The 18,202-nt window shown below is 48.9% G+C and overlaps 1 protein-coding gene across 1 annotated transcript in view; it reads left to right on the top strand.

Moving 5' to 3' along the window:
- EZR (ezrin) overlaps positions 1-18,202 on the top strand; it is a 51,718-nt gene that overhangs the window by 22,517 nt on the left and 10,999 nt on the right. The window contains exons 3-7 of the mRNA XM_086708262.1: positions 3,353-3,436; positions 8,395-8,490; positions 9,433-9,707; positions 10,527-10,610; positions 11,576-11,722. Coding sequence (XP_086564388.1) covers positions 3,353-3,436; positions 8,395-8,490; positions 9,433-9,707; positions 10,527-10,610; positions 11,576-11,722 — 686 coding nt within the window. The remainder of the gene's footprint in view (positions 1-3,352; positions 3,437-8,394; positions 8,491-9,432; positions 9,708-10,526; positions 10,611-11,575; positions 11,723-18,202) is intronic.

The raw sequence follows: 18,202 nt of genomic DNA, 5'->3' as shown, positions 1-18,202 counted from the left end.
CAGTACTGAAAAGAATTGCTTACCGTGGAAACTCAAGACAAAGAGAATCAAAAAGGAGAGTTGGGATTTAGACATGTTTCCTTAATTGCTAAAGTCTGATTTCTTTTAAAGGTACTGGATAAGTGGATCAAAATATGTATATAAATGGTGTTGTCATCTGAGTAAGTGCTTCATTTTAAACTTGGATACAAGTTTGTGCCATATTTCAGTATTTCATTATTAAAGATCTATAAAATTGAGGGGCGCCTGGATGGCGCAGTCGGTTAAGCGTCCGACTTCAGCCAGGTCACGATCTCGCGGTCCGTGAGTTCGAGCCCCGCGTCGGGCTCTGGGCTGACGGCTCAGAGCCTGGAGCCTGTTTCCGATTCTGTGTCTCCCTCTCTCTCTGCCCCTCCCCCATTCATGCTCTGTCTCTCTCTGTCCCAAAAATAAATAAACGTTGAAAAAAAAATTAAAAAAAAAAAAAAAAGATCTATAAAATTGAAAATAATCTTAACAGGCTTTGTAAACCCAGAGCTCTGTATCCTGCTTCTGATGAAGACAGTGCCTCTCTGTGGCCCTCAGTCTGGGTAGCTGCCTCCTGTTTCCTCAGCATCTGGAAATGATGGGAGCACTCTCAGATTGTCCCAGGGACTGGGGACACTTGTGTTTAGTAGGTGGACTCAGACCTGCACTGGAGATAGTCTTGGCAGAGCGAGCACCTGTGCCTGGAATGCCATTCATGCCCCCATGAGAAACACTAGCGGGGCAGTGACCTTGTCCAGGAGCACGCACCTGTGACGCAGAGCAGCTCGGCCACCGGTCATCATGTATTGTTCGTTCACGTGTTGTTTAAAGGGTTCCTGAGATACCTTGTCCCAGCCTCCTATCAATATTGTAGAGCATGCGCTATATGTGAATATACACGTGTGTTGATAAAATTCATTTGATTTATAATTTGGGGGCGGGAGATTGAAAATAAGAAAAATTCTGTTGTGTCCCCAAATCAGAACTGGAAATTACAGGGCCAGGAGACCAAACAATGGAGGAAAGCCTATTTGTTTCCTGTTATTTGTCCCAATTTTATTTGTTACTGCAATGCCAGAAAAACTTACCCTGATCTTTATTTAGGCTCACTGTCTTTGTTGGAGATTCTGTACCACACTTCATGCTTGCCGGTGGGTGTTGGGCCTCACAGAAAGAATTCTCTGGAAAGACCAGACCGACCAAAACTTGGCAGAATGGCTGTGTTGGAGCTGTGGACGGCAGAGCAGGTCCTTGTGGTGGTTCGTGTACTTTGTGGAGGTTATGCAGACCTTCTCTTCATGCTTCATTTTTAAGAAGTTTACTTTCTACGGACTACTGGCCTGTTACTCCCATCCTCAGTAAAACTACTCACTTTACTGGATATTTGCTTTTTCAAAGAGTTGTGTGAACTTGGAATCAAATGTAGATCTGATTTAAACCTTAAAATCATTTTTTTTTTAATATTCCTGGTAATCAGTTTGCAATCAGTGAATCAGAAAAGCATATCGAAGACCCCGTATTTGTGGGCCTCCACCTTAGTTTTGGGTGTGATGTATCCTCGTGGGCTTATGAGTGTGTAATTGGAGTGACATTCGTCTACTGGAATGTTTGACTTGGGGCTGCTTTTTCATCTCTAATATGTGCATTTGGAACCATAATTGAGAAAGGTACTTTTATCTTCTTCATAATAGCCGTTTTGTGATTATTAAAAAAATAAATTATTGCCAGCAGGAAAAGAAACTTAGGTTTTTATGTTTTAATATAGTTGAAGAATTTACAGTATGTTTCCTTTTGCTTCTCAGTAAACTCGAGTTTTTTAATTTGTAGACTTGAGATTGAAAGGGAGACTTTTCTTGAAATCCTGGAAAATTTATGCCTCCCTTCTCTTTACTGTCAACCAGAGAACCTTTAAGACACAGTGGATTGTATCAAAGTATCTCTCCACTATCAGTCTTCAGGGTTAGGGGGGAAAAAACATCCCTAAAGACTGGTTTTGTTCCTAAAGAGACCACCAGAGTGGTGACTGCTAAGCATCTGTAGTGTGCCAGCTCTCCTTAGACCTTTGTCAGCAAAGCGTTAGTCCTGTTGCTCTGTCCCCGTGATATTTACATCTGAGGAAGGAGGGGTTTAGGGTACACGTCTATCCAGCTACTTACGTATGTCACTCGAAAAATGGTGAAAAGCAAGCGTTTCCTAACATTGAGCATGCTGGGGTGCCTGGATGAGGCACTGGTTGAGCGTCTGACTCTTCATTTCAGCTCAGGTTGCGATCACTGGGTCGTGGGATTGAGCCCCACGTCGGGTTCTGTGCTGAGTGTGGAGCCTGCTTGGGGTTCTGTCTCTCCTCCTCTGCCCCTCTGTCTCTCCTGCTCACATGCGCTTGCGCTCTCTCTTTGTAAAAACATAAATAAATAAAAAATAAAAAAGATAATTAAGGTTTACTCTTGCTGTGTGGTGGTGTTTTTCCTTAGGACAGTCACATAAAGTAGTATGTTGTCTGTTTCATATGCTGGTAAATTTGAGTTTTCTCGAATGATATATTTGAAAACTACTTTGAAATGAGTTTTTTAAACAAAACACTCCATGGGAATGTTAGAGACCTCGTTAAGGCCCCTCATCGCCCCCACCTCAGTTCCTTGTGCTCCGACCATCTTGTGATCTGTCCGTCCCCATGTCGTACTTCTGTCCTCTGCTGGATGGCTCTCACAGGTTTGTATTGATGGGATGTGTGCTATTTTGCTTGTCATAGCTTTCATTTCTGAAGCAGTTTTCCATGTTTCTACCATCTTCTTAATTAGCATTTCAATTACTGCACAATATCCTCTTTTGATGTGTCATCAGTCATCTGACCGTTTCTCTTTTCACTATTCAGTTTCTGGTGTTTCTAAACCTTCTGGTATATTGCTTGCTCCTTCTCTGTTCCTTTCACTTACTGTCTTGGTCTGACTTCTCAAGGAGGCTGGCCAGCCCACTGGTGCCTTCCTTGGCTGTTGTGAGGGTCAGTGCGAGCTGGTGCACGGAGAAATGTTAAATGTTTATCAAGGTATTTTTGTAGAGAACCAGCTTAGACCTAAGTGCGAATGTGCTTTAGTAAAGCAAAGGAGGCCTGCGTTTGAGTCCAAACTGTGCACACACTGAGACTCAGCAGCTGTCCACTCTGAGTGGACACTCGCAGCGTGTGAGTGTGTGCGCATGCGTGTGTCATGACAGCATGGGAATGGATGTCAGTGAGGAATTTACTCTTGCCGTGTTGCTAAGTAGCTTTGAGTTTATGCCGACGGCTCAGAAGATCATTACAAGAAAGGAGCACCCAGTTAAGTGTAATTCATTTTGTTCTGTTTTCTAGATCAACGTCCGAGTTACCACCATGGATGCGGAGCTGGAGTTTGCCATCCAGCCAAATACAACAGGAAAACAGCTTTTTGATCAGGTTGGTCTTTGAGCTTAGGAGGGAGAATCCCTAATTAGAAAATTATTTTTTTGCAGATCTGAATAATTTTGCTGAGCATATTGGCTTGCGGCTTACCTCTTTTTGTAGAGGAGAACATTTCTCCTTCTTCCAGGGGGTTCACACTGTTGTAAACACCCTGTGTGAGTAGCCCCTGTTCACAGCCCTGTGAGAGGAAATTTGGGGATGCTCTGAAGTCTTCATTAGCACAGCCCGTGAGCTAGGCAAGGCAGAGCACGTCCACATCCCTGCGTATTTCTTCTTGAGACCTGAAGGTGGATGCAGAACGCTGATCATAGTGAGCCACCCAGAAAGCGGTGATAATTCTGCCATGGAACAGTTCCAGGTTTTGGAACAAGATCTGCTTCTCTGGGCTAAGTATAAGTCTGCTCCGGGGCCAGGGCTCCAGGAGGGCAACAGGCGCAGACATGAGTTTACAGGTCCCTTGAGCTATAGTCTGCCTGGCTAAGAGGCCCCGCTGATGGGACAAGTGATGTTCTGAACCCTAGCACTAAGCCCAGAAATTGGAGTGGGTGGTGATCAGGAGCTGAGGGAGGGTGGGTGACTTCTAGCAAATTTAGAAGGTGTAGGGGACTCCCTCCTGCGTCTGGTCATATCTCCTTCTTGTCCCCAAAAGTGAGCACCCGGTAGGTAGGTTCATCCCCACCATGTGCTGGGCCGGCACTGGTGTGTGTGCTGGGCTTTGTGGGGTGGGCAGGGACACCTCCGTTCTGCCTGTGCTGCTCTTGTGAGGTCATTGCCTGGCTCTGCCCATACCCAGTAAGGACAGAGGCATTTACTCTTCGCGGTCAGGCTGGACTTGGGGCAAAAACCTAAAGGTTTCTTCTGAAAGCGAATCCTGAAGTAAATTAAGTGGAGCCAGCCGAGCCCTGTGTGGGTTGGGTCAGTGGTTCAAACGTGGGTCGTACCAGAGTCCTTGTCTGTAAATGAGTGGTGGGGCTGTCCTCAAGTGACTGTTCTAAAGCGGAGACGGAAACTGTGGGGGTTAGTTACAGAATTTCGATGCCTCGGCCGTTTACCTGCCCGGCCTCCATCTGCCTTGTTTGTTTGCGTGTCGCTTCTCTGACATCGCGTGAGGAGTCCGCGGTGACACCACTGCCAGTGTCCAAGACATCCGTGTCTGCCCGTGGGACCCTTTGGAAGCGGAGGGAGCGGAGAGAGCAGCGAGGCCTGCCCTGCTCTCTGACATACTCCGCTTGGGTGGTCCGGTTCCACGGACGTTTTTAACCGCACGCTCGTGTGCTAGGCACCATCGTGTGGATGGAGCTGCGTACCGCTCGGGGTTCCCCCCGCTTCCTGGTCCAGGGTGCCACGTTGACAGAACTCGGCATGTTCCTACATGTTGAGCGATTGTACTCGTTTGGTGTTTGCGTTGGTTTGGTTTTTTTCCCTGCATTGGTTTAAAAACAGGTATTTTTATTAGATTATCTGCTTAACAGAGGCATGGAGCTGTGGGTTAATAGGTATACAAAAAATGGACCCTGAACTCAGTCGGTAGGTGTGGGTTATTTTAAAAACGTATTTAATAAATCCAGTCAGCATGTCAAGTCTGGATAAATTCAGTATCTAAATTGTTAGCCCCATCAGCCACATTCAAGCGCGATGATACTGTTCCCCAGCCCTGAAAGTGAAGTCCCCAGATCTGTGTGCTAAACAGAACACAAGGCCACATCCCACTTGAACCTCTGTTCCCAAATCATGTTTCCTGCCCGAATCTCAGCCAACCTCCAAGACAGGTAGTGAGATTCTACCACCAGTCAGTTATCAGAAAGGGAAGTAGTGGGAGACAGAAAGATCCCGAACTCCGCCTTCAACAGTAGGACCTGGATCACAAAGAACTCTGATCACAGAGTTCACATTTAATTTCTTTTCAGTTTGGTGTGTCCCTAAAGAAAAATGCGATATAATCTGAGAGTGCTGAGGTTGGAGCTGACCTGGAAAGCGACTAACTCTATGTGTACATGGACACATGGAAGGACATGGAAGTTAGAGAAGAGAGTTGCCTGAGGTCATAGTGCTCACCAGGGCCCGGGCAGGTTCTGGCTGTGTGGCATCATAAGCCTGCTTACACTTGTCTTTTTGAAGATCCGTTTGTTTATCCTTCTGTGTCTTTCCAAGGCAGCACATGACACTGCAAAGGTCCCGCCTTCCCGTGAGTAGGTCATCAGGGGTGCCCTGGGTGCTTTCCGGGGCTCCTTCCCGCACCCCAGCCAGGCTGCGCGTGTTTTCTTCTCGATGCCTTTGGAGTCTGTGTCCTTTTCTCAGTTGCTCCACCTGATTCTAGGTTTGGGCCAAACTACCAGGCACTAGGATATGGTCCTTAAGTAGAAGGGGTTGAAAGACACTTGAGAGGTAAGCTCGTCCGAAGCCTTCTCTCCCACCGCATGAGCAACATGAGTCTCTTCTGTGGGTCCCGGCCCATCCCCATCCCCGTCCCCATCCCCATCCCCGTCCCCGTCCCCATCCCCATCCCCGTCCCCATCCCCATCCCCGTCCCCATCCCCAGCGCTCTTGCTGGATCTGCCTGGATTCTAGTCCAGGGGTCTGACTTGATGGGGGGCCTCCCAGGCCAGCACCGCACAGCCAGGCAAGATCCTACGGTTCCGGAGGCAGTGAGAGAGCTGTGACTCTGTGTGCCCTTTGTTTCCATCATCACAACCTGTGTTCAGCTGTCACTTGAGGTGGAGTCAAGTAGACTTGTCCCTGCATTTTCCATTCCAAACTGCCATGTAAAACACTGCTGAAGCAGAAATGAAGGAATATTCTCCACACCTGTTCAAATTCCGCTTCCGTGTTGCGTATCTGCTTTAGTAAGCCAAGGATATTCGAGGGGAAGGGTGAAGTGTGTTTTTTCAGGAATATTGGATTTCCCTTGTAAGGAGGACTTACGGGTTGGTTTTTGGAATGGACTGAAGGAAAGCAGGTTAATTCAAGTGTGCTGTTTTGGGGAAGCCATAGAAATAGAAGTAAGGCTCTAAAATATACTCTGAGGGCAGTTACCCTGGAGTGAGGAGATTCATGCCACAGAGACGTGTGGCGGATCGGGGTACCCAGGGTTAGGCGTTTCATTGTGCAAGGGTTCTGTCCACAGTGTGGTTCTGGAGTCTGTGATCTGCTTTGCCAAGGGGGCTGGCTGCCTCATAGCAGAGGGGAAGAGAAGTCTGAGCTGTGGCTGCGGCTATCAGCAGGGGTCTGACCCGGTGGGAAGGGAGGTGGAGCAGACAGAATCCTCTCACACTGGTTGGCACCCAGGCTAAGGCTCCAGTTTGGTGCATGGAGTGGAAAGACCAGATGCTTCTGTCTGTGGACCTTTCATAGGTCGCTCTGAGACCACCCAAAGAGGAAGGCAAGGCAGGTTTTATATCCAGATGCTGAGACGGAGGTTTATAGAGAGTGTGAAATTAGCAGGATTGGGTGTGGAAAACCTGGTCTTCAGATCAGCGTTCCCTGCACTTCGCTGCCCTGACAGGACTTAGGCAGGGTTCCCAAGAGACTTGGGAGTCAGCACAGAACCATCCAAGTTCTTCCACATCGTGCCATGATGGGGCCCTGCCCCCCTCCCCCCATGGGAGAGTGGAACGAGTGGGATGGGAACAGGTCCCTCCTGGGGGTGTGACGACCAGGCTCCTGGAGCCCCAGCAAGTGTCTTGTCCCCCAGCAGAGGAGAAGACACGCTCCCAAGCAGGAGTCTATTTGGAATTTCCAATTTTATTTTAAGCAAATGCTCCAGATACCTGATTTGTCATTTCTCATGTGTTTGGGTCTCTTTCCCTTTATGACATTTGAAGAATGGTAACCTTTTTTTTTTTTTTTAATTTTTTTTTTTTCAACGTTTATTTATTTTTGGGACAGAGAGAGACAGAGCATGAACGGGGGAGGGGCAGAGAGAGAGGGAGACACAGAATCGGAAACAGGCTCCAGGCTCTGAGCCATCAGCCCAGAGCCCGACGCGGGGCTCGAACTCAGGGACCGCGAGATTGTGACCTGGCTGAAGTCGGACGCTTAACCCAGGCGCCCCTAACCTTTTTATATAGAGGCTGAGCATTGTATGTCATGGGACTCAGCATTTAAACTGCAGCAAAGCCCTGGGACTCAGTTGTGATGATGTGTAACAGGTGTCCCCAGGAAGTTGCTTTTCTGTTCCTAAGACAAAAGAATAACCAGGATGGGATTCTGTCTGTAGTGGACCACAGGAGACTTTTTCTAGTGCTGTGGAGAATTTTAAAATGTGAAATCCTTATGATGACCTAGGTTGAATTACACCTTTCTATATCAGAATTCCAAATTTCTGGAGGTTGAAGGAATGCTAGTCATCCCTTGGTGTGTGAAGCATAACTCCCCTGCCCCCCCCCTTTCCCTGGAAGTTTGCCCCCATCTTTCTCCTGCCTCTCTGGGGACTGCTGTTGCCCTGTTCCCAGTTAAGCAGAGGCCTGGGCCACTGAGAAGCAGAGACAGGCAGCCAGGGAAGACCCAAGTATTCCTTTGCTTCACATTAGTGACTTTCAACCCCTTTTTCATGGGAGCACACCTGAATGGGGCATTCACACTGGGCCACACACACCCCCTGGTGTTCCCTGGTGGGGTCCGGCTGTGTGTGCTCGCTCCGCCCCAGCTGGTTGTCTTTACTTGGGAAAGCGTGGGTGGGGTAAGAGGAGGGGGGGCAAGAGTTTACAAGGTCTTAATGATTTTCTGAGATTTAAAGTGAACCCTGAATCTGCTCAAACATATGTTAAAAATAAGCCATCTATGGCTTTGGGAGGAGCAGCCTCTGTTGGTAACAGGTTCCCTGGGATGGTGCAGGAGAGGTGTGTGCAGTGGGACCGGGCAGCCGGCACCTGGCTCTCCTGGCGACACTGCTGTGCCGTGTGCCTCCTGCCCTTCCAGACGTCAGCCTCTGCCCCTCTGTCTCATTCACGCAGGTGGTCAAGACCATCGGCCTTAGGGAAGTGTGGTACTTTGGCCTCCAGTATGTGGATAATAAAGGATTTCCTACCTGGTTGAAACTAGATAAAAAGGTAAGTCAGAGTTAACTATTCACAGGATATTTGGGTGTTGGTCTGCTCTGCTAACTTTGAAACTGGAACACCTTCTTCTGTCTTTTGTTTTTTGTTCTTTTTATTTGTGTAAAAGTTTCTATAGACAAAAAGGTTACAGGTTTCCAGTAAATGGGGATATTGGTTGGAAATTAGATCCTGGGATTTCTCCTTACTGCCCACTCATTGGAGCATATGATAGTTAATTGCTTAGCTTTTAGTTGACCTTAGTTTTTTTCCCCCAATGAGATTGTTAATCTTCTAGACCATGAATCATTCACTGTTTTGTAAGAACCTGTTATTGCTTTGTTTGAACCTGTGATAGATTATCTTTCAACTCGAAAGACTGGATAATTCCATTAACAACTGTAAAGAAAAGCAGGAAGCTTAAATGTGTTTTCTCCACACAGTTTGAAAATGTCCCTTTTCCCAAACCTGCATCTTCCTCCCATATTACTACAGCAAGCCTGAGGGCAATTAGAGATGGCAATGGGCAGGGGGGTACATGAGCAGTTACTAAACATAAGTTCCGTGGCTCATGGCTCGACTGGCTGCGCGGGCAGATGCCAGGTTCACAGGTCACTAGGCAGGCCCTTTCTAAATTTGAGTTCTCTGGAATTGGTAACATTGTTCCCAGAAGTTGGGGCTGGTTCTAGTGGCTTGGTGAGTCCCTAACTGGCTGCTGCTAGACTTCCAGCTGAGTATGGGAGGGCGATAGGACTTTAACTGGCCTTTTCTCGTCTTATGTGCTAAAAAGGTGACTTTTGGAGTGAACGCTATCTCCTGAAAACTGGCCTGCATGATCCTTTTGACCCGGTGGTTTATGACCTGTGTTTAGGGAGCAGGTGGGGGGGGGGGGGGTGGGGGGGGGTGGTTGGTCTCATCCTCTACACTTGCAGAGGGCATTTGGCTTTTGTCGTCCAGGTGTCTGCACAGGAGGTCAGAAAGGAGAATCCTCTCCAATTCAAGTTCCGGGCAAAGTTCTACCCTGAAGATGTGTCTGAGGAGCTCATCCAGGACATCACACAGAAGCTTTTCTTCCTCCAAGTGAAGGAGGGAATTCTCAGCGATGAGATTTACTGCCCTCCTGAGACCGCAGTGCTCCTGGGCTCTTATGCTGTGCAAGCCAAGTTTGGAGACTATAACAAAGAAACGCACAAGTCTGGGTACCTCAGCTCTGAGCGGCTGATCCCCCAAAGGTGAGCACAGGGTGGCCAGGCCTGGACAAGAGCGGCGGGTTGCACCCTTGAAGGGCATAGGTGGTGTGTGTGAGCAGAAGCAGTCGGCAAGCACAGGGGTAAATGCTTCTTGAGGCTGGGGCTCTAGCACCCGCTAATCTGCGTGCTGGCCCGCGTGTGCTCTGGCCGGTGTAGGCGCTGACCCGCCATGGCCTCCCCTCGGGCACTGATCCACCTGTACAGGGTCTGTGATAAAGAAACGTAGCAGGACGGGGACCATTCCTAGCTCTCCCTAGCGTATAATGATTTGGCCCCATTAAATCTGTTTGTATTCACTGATGGTCACATAAATTACCCCTTTTGGAAGAAGAGGCCCCTTAAAATATAAAATACCTTTTTAAAATTCTCCAGCAAGACTGGGTATGTCTCATTCCAGGTTCTAAGTCTTTCAGGTCGTTAATGGTCAGAAATGCTACACATCAGGAAGTAGAAACACTGTGTGGGGGGCGCCTGGGTGGCGCAGTCGGTTAAGCGTCCGACTTCAGCCAGGTCACGATCTCGCGGTCCGTGAGTTCGAGGCCCGCGTCAGGCTCTGGCCTGATGGCTCAGAGCCTGGAGCCTGTTTCCGATTCTGTGTCTCCCTCTCTCTCTGCCCCTCCCCCGTTCGTGCTCTGTCTCTCTCTGTCCCAAAAATAAATAAACGTTGAAAAAAAAAAAATTGAAACACTGTGTGGTCTTATTTGAAAGAAAACTCAGGTTTGCAGGTGAGCAGTGGCCTGCTGCTTGCCTTCTGTGGCCCTTTGTGGTGACAGTTCTGTGCCCTCTTCCTTTGCAACCCAGAGTCATGGACCAGCACAAGCTCACCAGGGACCAGTGGGAGGACCGGATCCAGGTGTGGCACGCGGAGCACCGCGGGATGCTCAAGTGAGTGCTGGGCGGCCCCTCCCTCCCGCCCGGCTCCTTTGCATGGAGTTCAGTTGGGGTCCCCAGGGTGGTGCTTCAGGAAACCCACGGGGCTGCAGCCTGGGTGCCACAGAGCAGTGAAAGGTAACGGTTGCACAGGAGGTTTTCCCTAAATAAAGCCAGGTGTTCCTGACTGGGGTAAGAAGCAATTTAGTTCAAGCTTAAGGCCCTAAAGTCTTCTCCCTTGTTTGTTTTAGAGGAGAGACCGTCCTGTGTCTAAAACACTGTTCTAGTCAAGGGGGAAAGAGCATTATTTTTCTTTCCTGTCATAGAGGTGGTGGCTTGTTCGTTGTCTGTAAAGTGTTTCCTTTCAAAGGTGTATAAATGGGAAAAAATTGATCCCAAGTGAGAACCCCTTGCTATTCAGGGAGCATGAAGGAGGGACATGATGTGACATGTGGCTATTAGGTGTAAGAAGTGGCCACATTCTGTTGCCCTGGATTCTTCATCTCGGGCGTCACGAGCAATTCTCTGTGTCCCTCCCCCCAGCCTCAGAAGCTCATTTACAGTTTGGGCCTCACAGCCGTTGTGTCCTTCGAGTATCCTCTGCCCCAGGCATCTCTTGTTGGAGGGAAGGGACTCAAAGCCTAAGTGGCAAGTGCTGGTGAAATAGACAGTGGGAGTCCCTGCAGCAGTGTGTGGGCAAGAGAAAGATCGTGCCTACCGATACGATTTAAAAGGAAGATCTTTGTGTCCAGAGAAAGCAGCATGAGTCCGTTCAGTCCTTTCAGAATGTCTGAAGCGCATTGGTGGTCAGCCTCCAGGACAGCTTGGGGCGCAGGCGTGGACGGTCAGCAGAGGGGCAGCCGCTAAGCCACGGCTGTGGGCCCACCCTGTACAACCTGCCTGAGGCCGAAGACCCTGGTAGCGGATTCATGGCTCGGGACGCGGCTCTAATGACCACGCTTGTTTGTTCTGCCCGCCAGAGACAGTGCCATGTTGGAGTATCTGAAGATTGCCCAGGACCTGGAAATGTATGGGATCAATTACTTTGAGATCAAAAACAAGAAGGGAACAGACCTTTGGCTTGGAGTTGATGCCCTCGGACTGAATATTTATGAGAAAGATGATAAGTGAGTTGAACTTTGTAATTATCTTCGGTGGGTGGGGTATCGGGGCTGGAAACGGTGGAGAAAATGGCATCTGTGTGTGTAGTGTGTTTTGACACATTTGTCTAGCGCGTGACTCTCTTAAGCGCTTTTCAGCTGTGACGTGCCCACGTTGTGTCCGAGGTCAGCTCGAGGTGTTTGCCGTTTCTCTTCCGTCACTGTAGCCTGTTCACTAGCCCTGGTGTGTGCTGACCCGTGACCCCACATGCCGGAGCTGCAGGAAGGCCTCCCCTGCCCATCTGCTGAGGCCCGGCCACCAGCTGCCCATAGGCACCAGCACACCCACAGATACCACCCAGGCAGCCCTAGCTGTGCCGGTGGCTTAAGGCTTGTGCTAATCCAACCAGGGATGGTTACAGTGCTATCAGAGACCTTAAGGTTCTGTAAACAGTGGCTTATGTACAGACAGTTTAGCTAAATCCTCTGAGCCTGTGAGAGTATCTAATTGCCCCGTGCTAGCTGTGTGCGTTGAGTAAGGTCTGCAAGAGCCAGAGCCAGCGTGGAGCCAGCTGGGCCCTGCGGCTTCCTTTGCCCTTCCCTGTGGTTACAGACACTGCGCATGGGTGTCTGCTTTCTGCCAGGGAGCTGGATACACAGAGAAAAAGATCTGAGTCAGCGGGGGCAAGGTCTCCACGGTGTCTGTGGAGAACACATCTCCTCCCGTCGCAGCTCTTCTCCATGTCCGGGCTCTCGGACCCCCCCAAAACCCTCTCTCTGGCCTCCATGAAGGGCATGCTGCTGCCCGCGACTGGTGATGTCACGTGAAGAATCTGTCTTCTTGCCAGAACCCAGGGTACGGATACCTTTGACTTGGGTCAGGCAGAGGCCCGTGGCAGGCCTTCCCAGACCCTCCCCTGAGTGCCAGAATTGGAGGAGGACAGTCACTCTTACTGGAAGTTATGGTTCCAGTCAGGGAGGACTCTGGTTACAGTGTAGGACCTGATACGCTTATCAGAGAATGGCAGGAACTCCCCCAAGAATCTAGAAGTGAGTTATTGAGGACTCCTGGTGTGCTGCTTCCCCAAGTGTGCTGGCAGCAGTGTTGTAGGGAAACGTCAACGTCCGGGAGACTCCAAAAACCAGCGCCTGGTCCTTCCGGAGGCGCCTCAGTTGGAGGGTGGTGGCTGGTAGCGGGCGGTGCACACACAGTGAGAACGCGGTGCCCTCGTGGGAACGTGTGTGGGAAACCGCCTGTGTCTCTGCACTCATTTCTTGAATGAGCAGATTTTGTAACATAGCCGTGGCCGGGGCTGTCCGGACAGGTTTTTCCAGCTGCAGGAAACAGCCACGGGCAGGAACTTGCTGATGTCAGCTGGTAACTACCTCCAGCCCACGTTAAATGTTAATTTTTCCCAAGTAAAAATTAGAGTTGCACGGCTCATCCAGTCGATCCCTGCTCTCCTCCCTCTGCCCCCACCCCCAGTTTACCAGTGAAACTGACCGTCCTCTCATAGGGGTCTTCTCCCCAACAAAGACTGGGGCGTAGGGCGACCTCACTTCTGCCTCAGAGGGCACCCCTCTTTTCAGTTAGGAAGAAACACTTAGCCAGACATTCGGTCACCAGCGGGCCCAGGTGGTTCTCCTCGCCAGCAAGGATGGACAGCTTGCTTACCAGCGCCAGCAGGACCCTGCCTCGAGCCTGAGCCGCGCTGGGACAAGTCCTGGCTGTGGCGGGTGTTGGGTTACCCCCCTCGGTGCAGGGCCAGCAGTGAGAACTGATGTTCGCGGAGCGCTGTTCAAGTGAGAAATTGGATCTTTTGAGTATGTAAGTTGGGCGATGAGAGACTTAGTGCACCTGCAGATAAACAAATATACCTTTATTACCCCTTTTTAGAACTAAATGTATCCTGGTTGGGAAATGTCTCTTGAGGTCCCTTTTCAGTGTGTACGTAACCACGGAGTGGGAATGCGTGGGACGGAAAGCATCTTAGTCTTTTTCATTCTGTAAACCGTAGATGAAGAGGGAGCAAAGGAAGTTCCCATTAGTGTGTTATGTGATCCTACCTGCCATCGTCAGACCCAAAACAGAACCGTGAGAGGAGTGCGCCCTTGCCCCCGTGTTTTTCAGTCCTGCGAGAGCACCTCTGTGCTCCCAGGGCTCACCCTCCCCCACCCTCCTCTCCTTGCAGCCTTCCTGGTCCTCCCAGGGGCAGGAGTCTGCGCCGTGTGACTCTCTGGGCCCTTGAAGGGAGCGAATGCTGCAGAGGGCTGTAGACAAGCTGGGGCCAAACAAGGACCAGTGTCTTTCTCCCTTAAATCTCTCCTCAGAGTGGTAAATCACACACACTGATCTATACTTGTTTTATTAGCTTTATTATGTATATAGTAAGCCATTGGTTATTGTTAGGTTCTATAGCATACTGGTTATATACAGCATACGTATACTACAGCATATAGTATATGCAGTACAGGATCGTAAAACTGTAGTACAGTATACATTTTTGTAATACAGTATAGTATTTTATGCATCATGTAGATACTTAAGAAATTATTTCCAGTTTCTAAAATTACGCTCATAGGCACGATATGTTAATTTTGCCTCCACCCCCACCCCCCCTTTTTGTGTGTATGTTACATCTTTGTGCCTTAGTGCTAACAGGTTACCTATTTAAGAGAGGAGAGCAAAAGGCAGTTCTTTGGATTTGTGGGAGTTTTCTTTTACCAGATATGCAATTGTCAGATACTTCTCTCCTTTCTGGTCTTTGGAGCCCTAACTTGAACGTGGAACAGAATTTCCGGAAAAACCTCCTAGTCTCTTACAGAGACCGTTGAAGGGAATACAGCTAATCCACTGAGAGTACTGAGTTTAAAAGTTCCCCTCAGACTGGCGGAGAGGAGGGTTTGGCCTCTGCGTGTCTGGATGTGCATGAGGGCCGAGGGAGAAGCGGTAGGACCTGGTTAGGAGTGGCTGGCAGGAGGTGGGCACAAGGGATGCGTGGGGACAGTTCCTTGACACGCCTGCCCTGCCAAGAGGTGGCGGCACGCCTGGATCGGCCCCTGCTGGTTCAGATCAGGATGTTTGCTTCTGTTGTAGGAGTGCCCGCAGAGCCGTCTGTGGAGCCCACAGTGACCTCCAGCCCCTTCCAACATGTTCCCAGACCTTTTCTAAATGTTTTTAATGAAAAATTTCAAGCAAACCACAACATGGAGAGGATTTTATTGTGAGTGTCCCGTGCCTGCAGAGATTCTGTCCTTAGCGCTTCACTGCTCAGCCTCACGTCACTGCAACCTCGGGCCCCTTTCTTCCAGATACATTTCAGAGTATATTGCAGGCATCTGTGTGCCTTCCCCAAAATGCATGTTGTTTACTAGAGCTCTTCTTGCTTGTCTTTTGTTTGATGTAATATTCAAGTACATTGAAATGCACACTTCTTAAGTGTTCATTTGTTGAGTTTATTTTTTTTAAGTTTGTTTATTTTGAGAGAGAGAGCAAGCAAGCAAGAACGGAGGAGGGGCGAGAGAGAGGGAGAGAATTCCAGGCAGGCTCTGCACTGTCATTGCAGAGCGCAACGTAGGGCCCGAAGTCACAAAACAATGAGATTGGACGCTTAATGTACTGAGCCACCCAGGCAGCCCCATTTGCTGAGTTTGAACAGACATGTGCCTGAAAAATTCAGACTCTTGTCAAGATACAGAAGAACAGTATCATCACTCCCCCCACCTGCATACTTTGAATTTAAATTTTTTAGCCATTTATTTTTTTTCATTTGACATCATTTCAGACTTTAAAATTGTTCCAAAAGTAGCAGGTATGAAGAATTCCCATATGCCCTCACCCAGCTGCTCCATGTGTTAACATCTTACATAACCACAGTCCAGGTCAGTGTTGACACTATGCTTTTCACAATATACAGACCCTATTTCCATTTTGCCCAGTTGTCACTAACGTCCTTTTTCTGCCCCAGGATCCTGCCCAGACTCACACCTGCACTTAGTTGCCTCCTCCCCAGTCTTGACCTTGATACTTTGGAAGACTACTGGCCATTAACTCTTTAGAAAGTCCCTCAGCTTGGATCTGTGTCGTGTTTTCTCAGTTAGATTTGAGTTTTGTGCTTTGGGCAGGAATCCCACAGAGGTCTGTCATGCCTTCCCGGGGCCTCTCACGAGGCAGTGCGTGGTGTGGGAATATTTTACCACTGCTGGTGGTGTTAACTTTGGTGTCCGGTCAGGGTGCTGTCTGCCAGGCTTCTTTGTGAAGTTACTGTCCTTCCCTTTGTGGTCAGTAAGTACATTTCAGGCAGACACTTGGGAACTATGTAAATACCCTGTTTCTCATTATACTTTAATCTCTTCTAGCATCCATTCGCAAGTCTTAAACAATTATTACTGTGGTTTTGAGGAAACAGTGATCCCCCCCCCACACACACACACAAAAAAACCAGAACATTTCTTTTACATGTATGGTTTCTGAACAGAGTCAGTTTTCTACTTGTGGATATTTTATTCTACAGGCTATAATCTATTACCATTATAATTTTGTTCAAATTAAGATTTGCCTTTAGGATCCCTTTCGAGTTGGCTCCTGTGCCCTTTTGATATGACCCCATTTTTAATTTTTTTTTGTTTATTCATCTTGAGAGAGAGAGAACATTTGTGGGGGAGGAGCAGAGAGAGGGAGAGAGCAAATCCCAAGCAGGCTCCACTCTGTCAGCACAGGGCCCGATGTGGGGCCTGAACCCACAAAACTGCAAGATCATGACCTGAGCTGAAACCAAGAGTCCCAAGAGTCAGTCGCTCAACCAGCTGAGCCACCCAGGCACCCCAGACAGACGCCGTTATTTTTTTGAGCACTTCTTTACTTCCTGGCTCCTCAAGATGTTCCAGGATCATCTTGTACTTTTCCTCCTCCAGCCCTGGAATCAGCTGTTTCTCTAAAGAGCTCTGGTCCCTGTTTGGAGAATCCCATTTTTAAAAAAAATATGTAGTCCCATCTCTGATCCTACAGTTAAGTTTCTGAACGGCTGTAAACCGTTATATGAGGTTCCAGAGTCTTAAAAAGATAGACTTTACAGACACCTCAGAAAGCAAGCAGAGGGCTGGAGGGCATGGTGACCGGACGCCCATTCCTTAAAATTAAAAGAAAGATGCCTGTCTAACCTGAAGGTCCAGGTTTTCTGGGATTAGAATTGTTTTGAGAACCCCATATAAAGCTAGAAGCCTCAGGGCTGCCTGGGCAGCTCAGTCAGTTAGGTCGACACTTGATTTCGGCTCAGGTCATAATCTCACAGTTTGAGGGTTTGAGCCCCGCATCAGGCTCCACACTGATAGCCCGGAGCCTGCTTGGGATTCTCTCTCTGCACCTCCCCCACTCACACATGTATGCACACTCTCTCTCAAAATAAACTTAAAAAGAAGAGGCAGAATCTTAAAAAAAAAAAACAAACAAAAACTGAGCACCTGAGATCCTTGCCTCCTTGGCATTCTGAGTGTTGGAAATCTGGCTGCAGTGGTGACTGCACAGGTGAGAAATGAGCTAGCAGAGAGGCCTTGTGCTGTGGAGCGGGTGCTACGAAGCAGCAGATGTCTACCTGTTGTCCCTCTTACAGCCATGTAAGGACCTGGGTTAAAGCCAGCAGTGGGACTAGGTGGTATCCTGAGTTCCTTTCTGGTGCTCAGAGGCCTGCAAACAACGTCACCTCTTTGCTCAGTAGCAGAGTGAACGTCTTACATGTCTGACTGTGTGAGGCATGTTGGCCAGATACGTTTCAGCAGGCATTGGTGACCCTGGAGGACAGAGCTGTAAAAAGGCGAATGCCAAAAAGGACTGGCCAGTGCCCTGACCTCATTCCTCCAGGTGTGTGGAACTGCTGTGTCCCAGAAGAGCCATCTGTGAGGCTTGGGTGTCCTCTCTTGGCCATCAGAAGCCACCCTGCCACCTTGACCTGGCTTGTTATAGCAAACCTACATTGCCCATCAGTTTTTATTTAAACGTGTTGGTAGGCAATTGGTTTCTGTCCATCTCTGCTTATTTTCTAAATTGAAAGTTTTTATGAACTGGGGGAAAGGTTGGGTTTTGATGGTAGGATCTTTGGATGGTGGTTTGAGGGTCTGTCATTCTAGATGGTGTCCATGGTAATATGTTGAAAGCATAGGGCGAAAGAGATGAAGAACAGGGGCGGGTCGTGTGGTAAGAGCCATGTGGTTGGTCTTAACCCTCTGGAGAACTTCTCCTGGGAGTGCTAAAGAGCCAGAGTTTGAGCCAGTGGTCGGCTAGTAGCGACCAAGCAGGGAAGTGCTGGGGCTTTCCTCAGGGGGTTGTGGGCCTCGTGCTGTCATAGAAGTTGGAGGAGGACACGGGAGGGTGTCTGGCCAGCCGGGTGAACATGCCATGCACCCCTAAGATGAGACTCAGAAGAGCAGAGTCCATACCAAGTCCTCATCAGGGACGTCAAACAACTGTAAATACATGCACACCCAGCCCTGGAGCACCTAATACAATAAGCA

The sequence above is a fragment of the Puma concolor genome, chromosome B2, assembly GCF_028749965.1.
Source record: "Puma concolor isolate L17-30 chromosome B2, mPumCon1.1.hap2, whole genome shotgun sequence".
Classification (NCBI taxonomy): domain Eukaryota; kingdom Metazoa; phylum Chordata; class Mammalia; order Carnivora; family Felidae; genus Puma; species Puma concolor.
The sequence above is the reverse complement of the archived record's forward strand: the minus strand, read 5'-3'. Positions and strand labels throughout refer to the sequence as shown.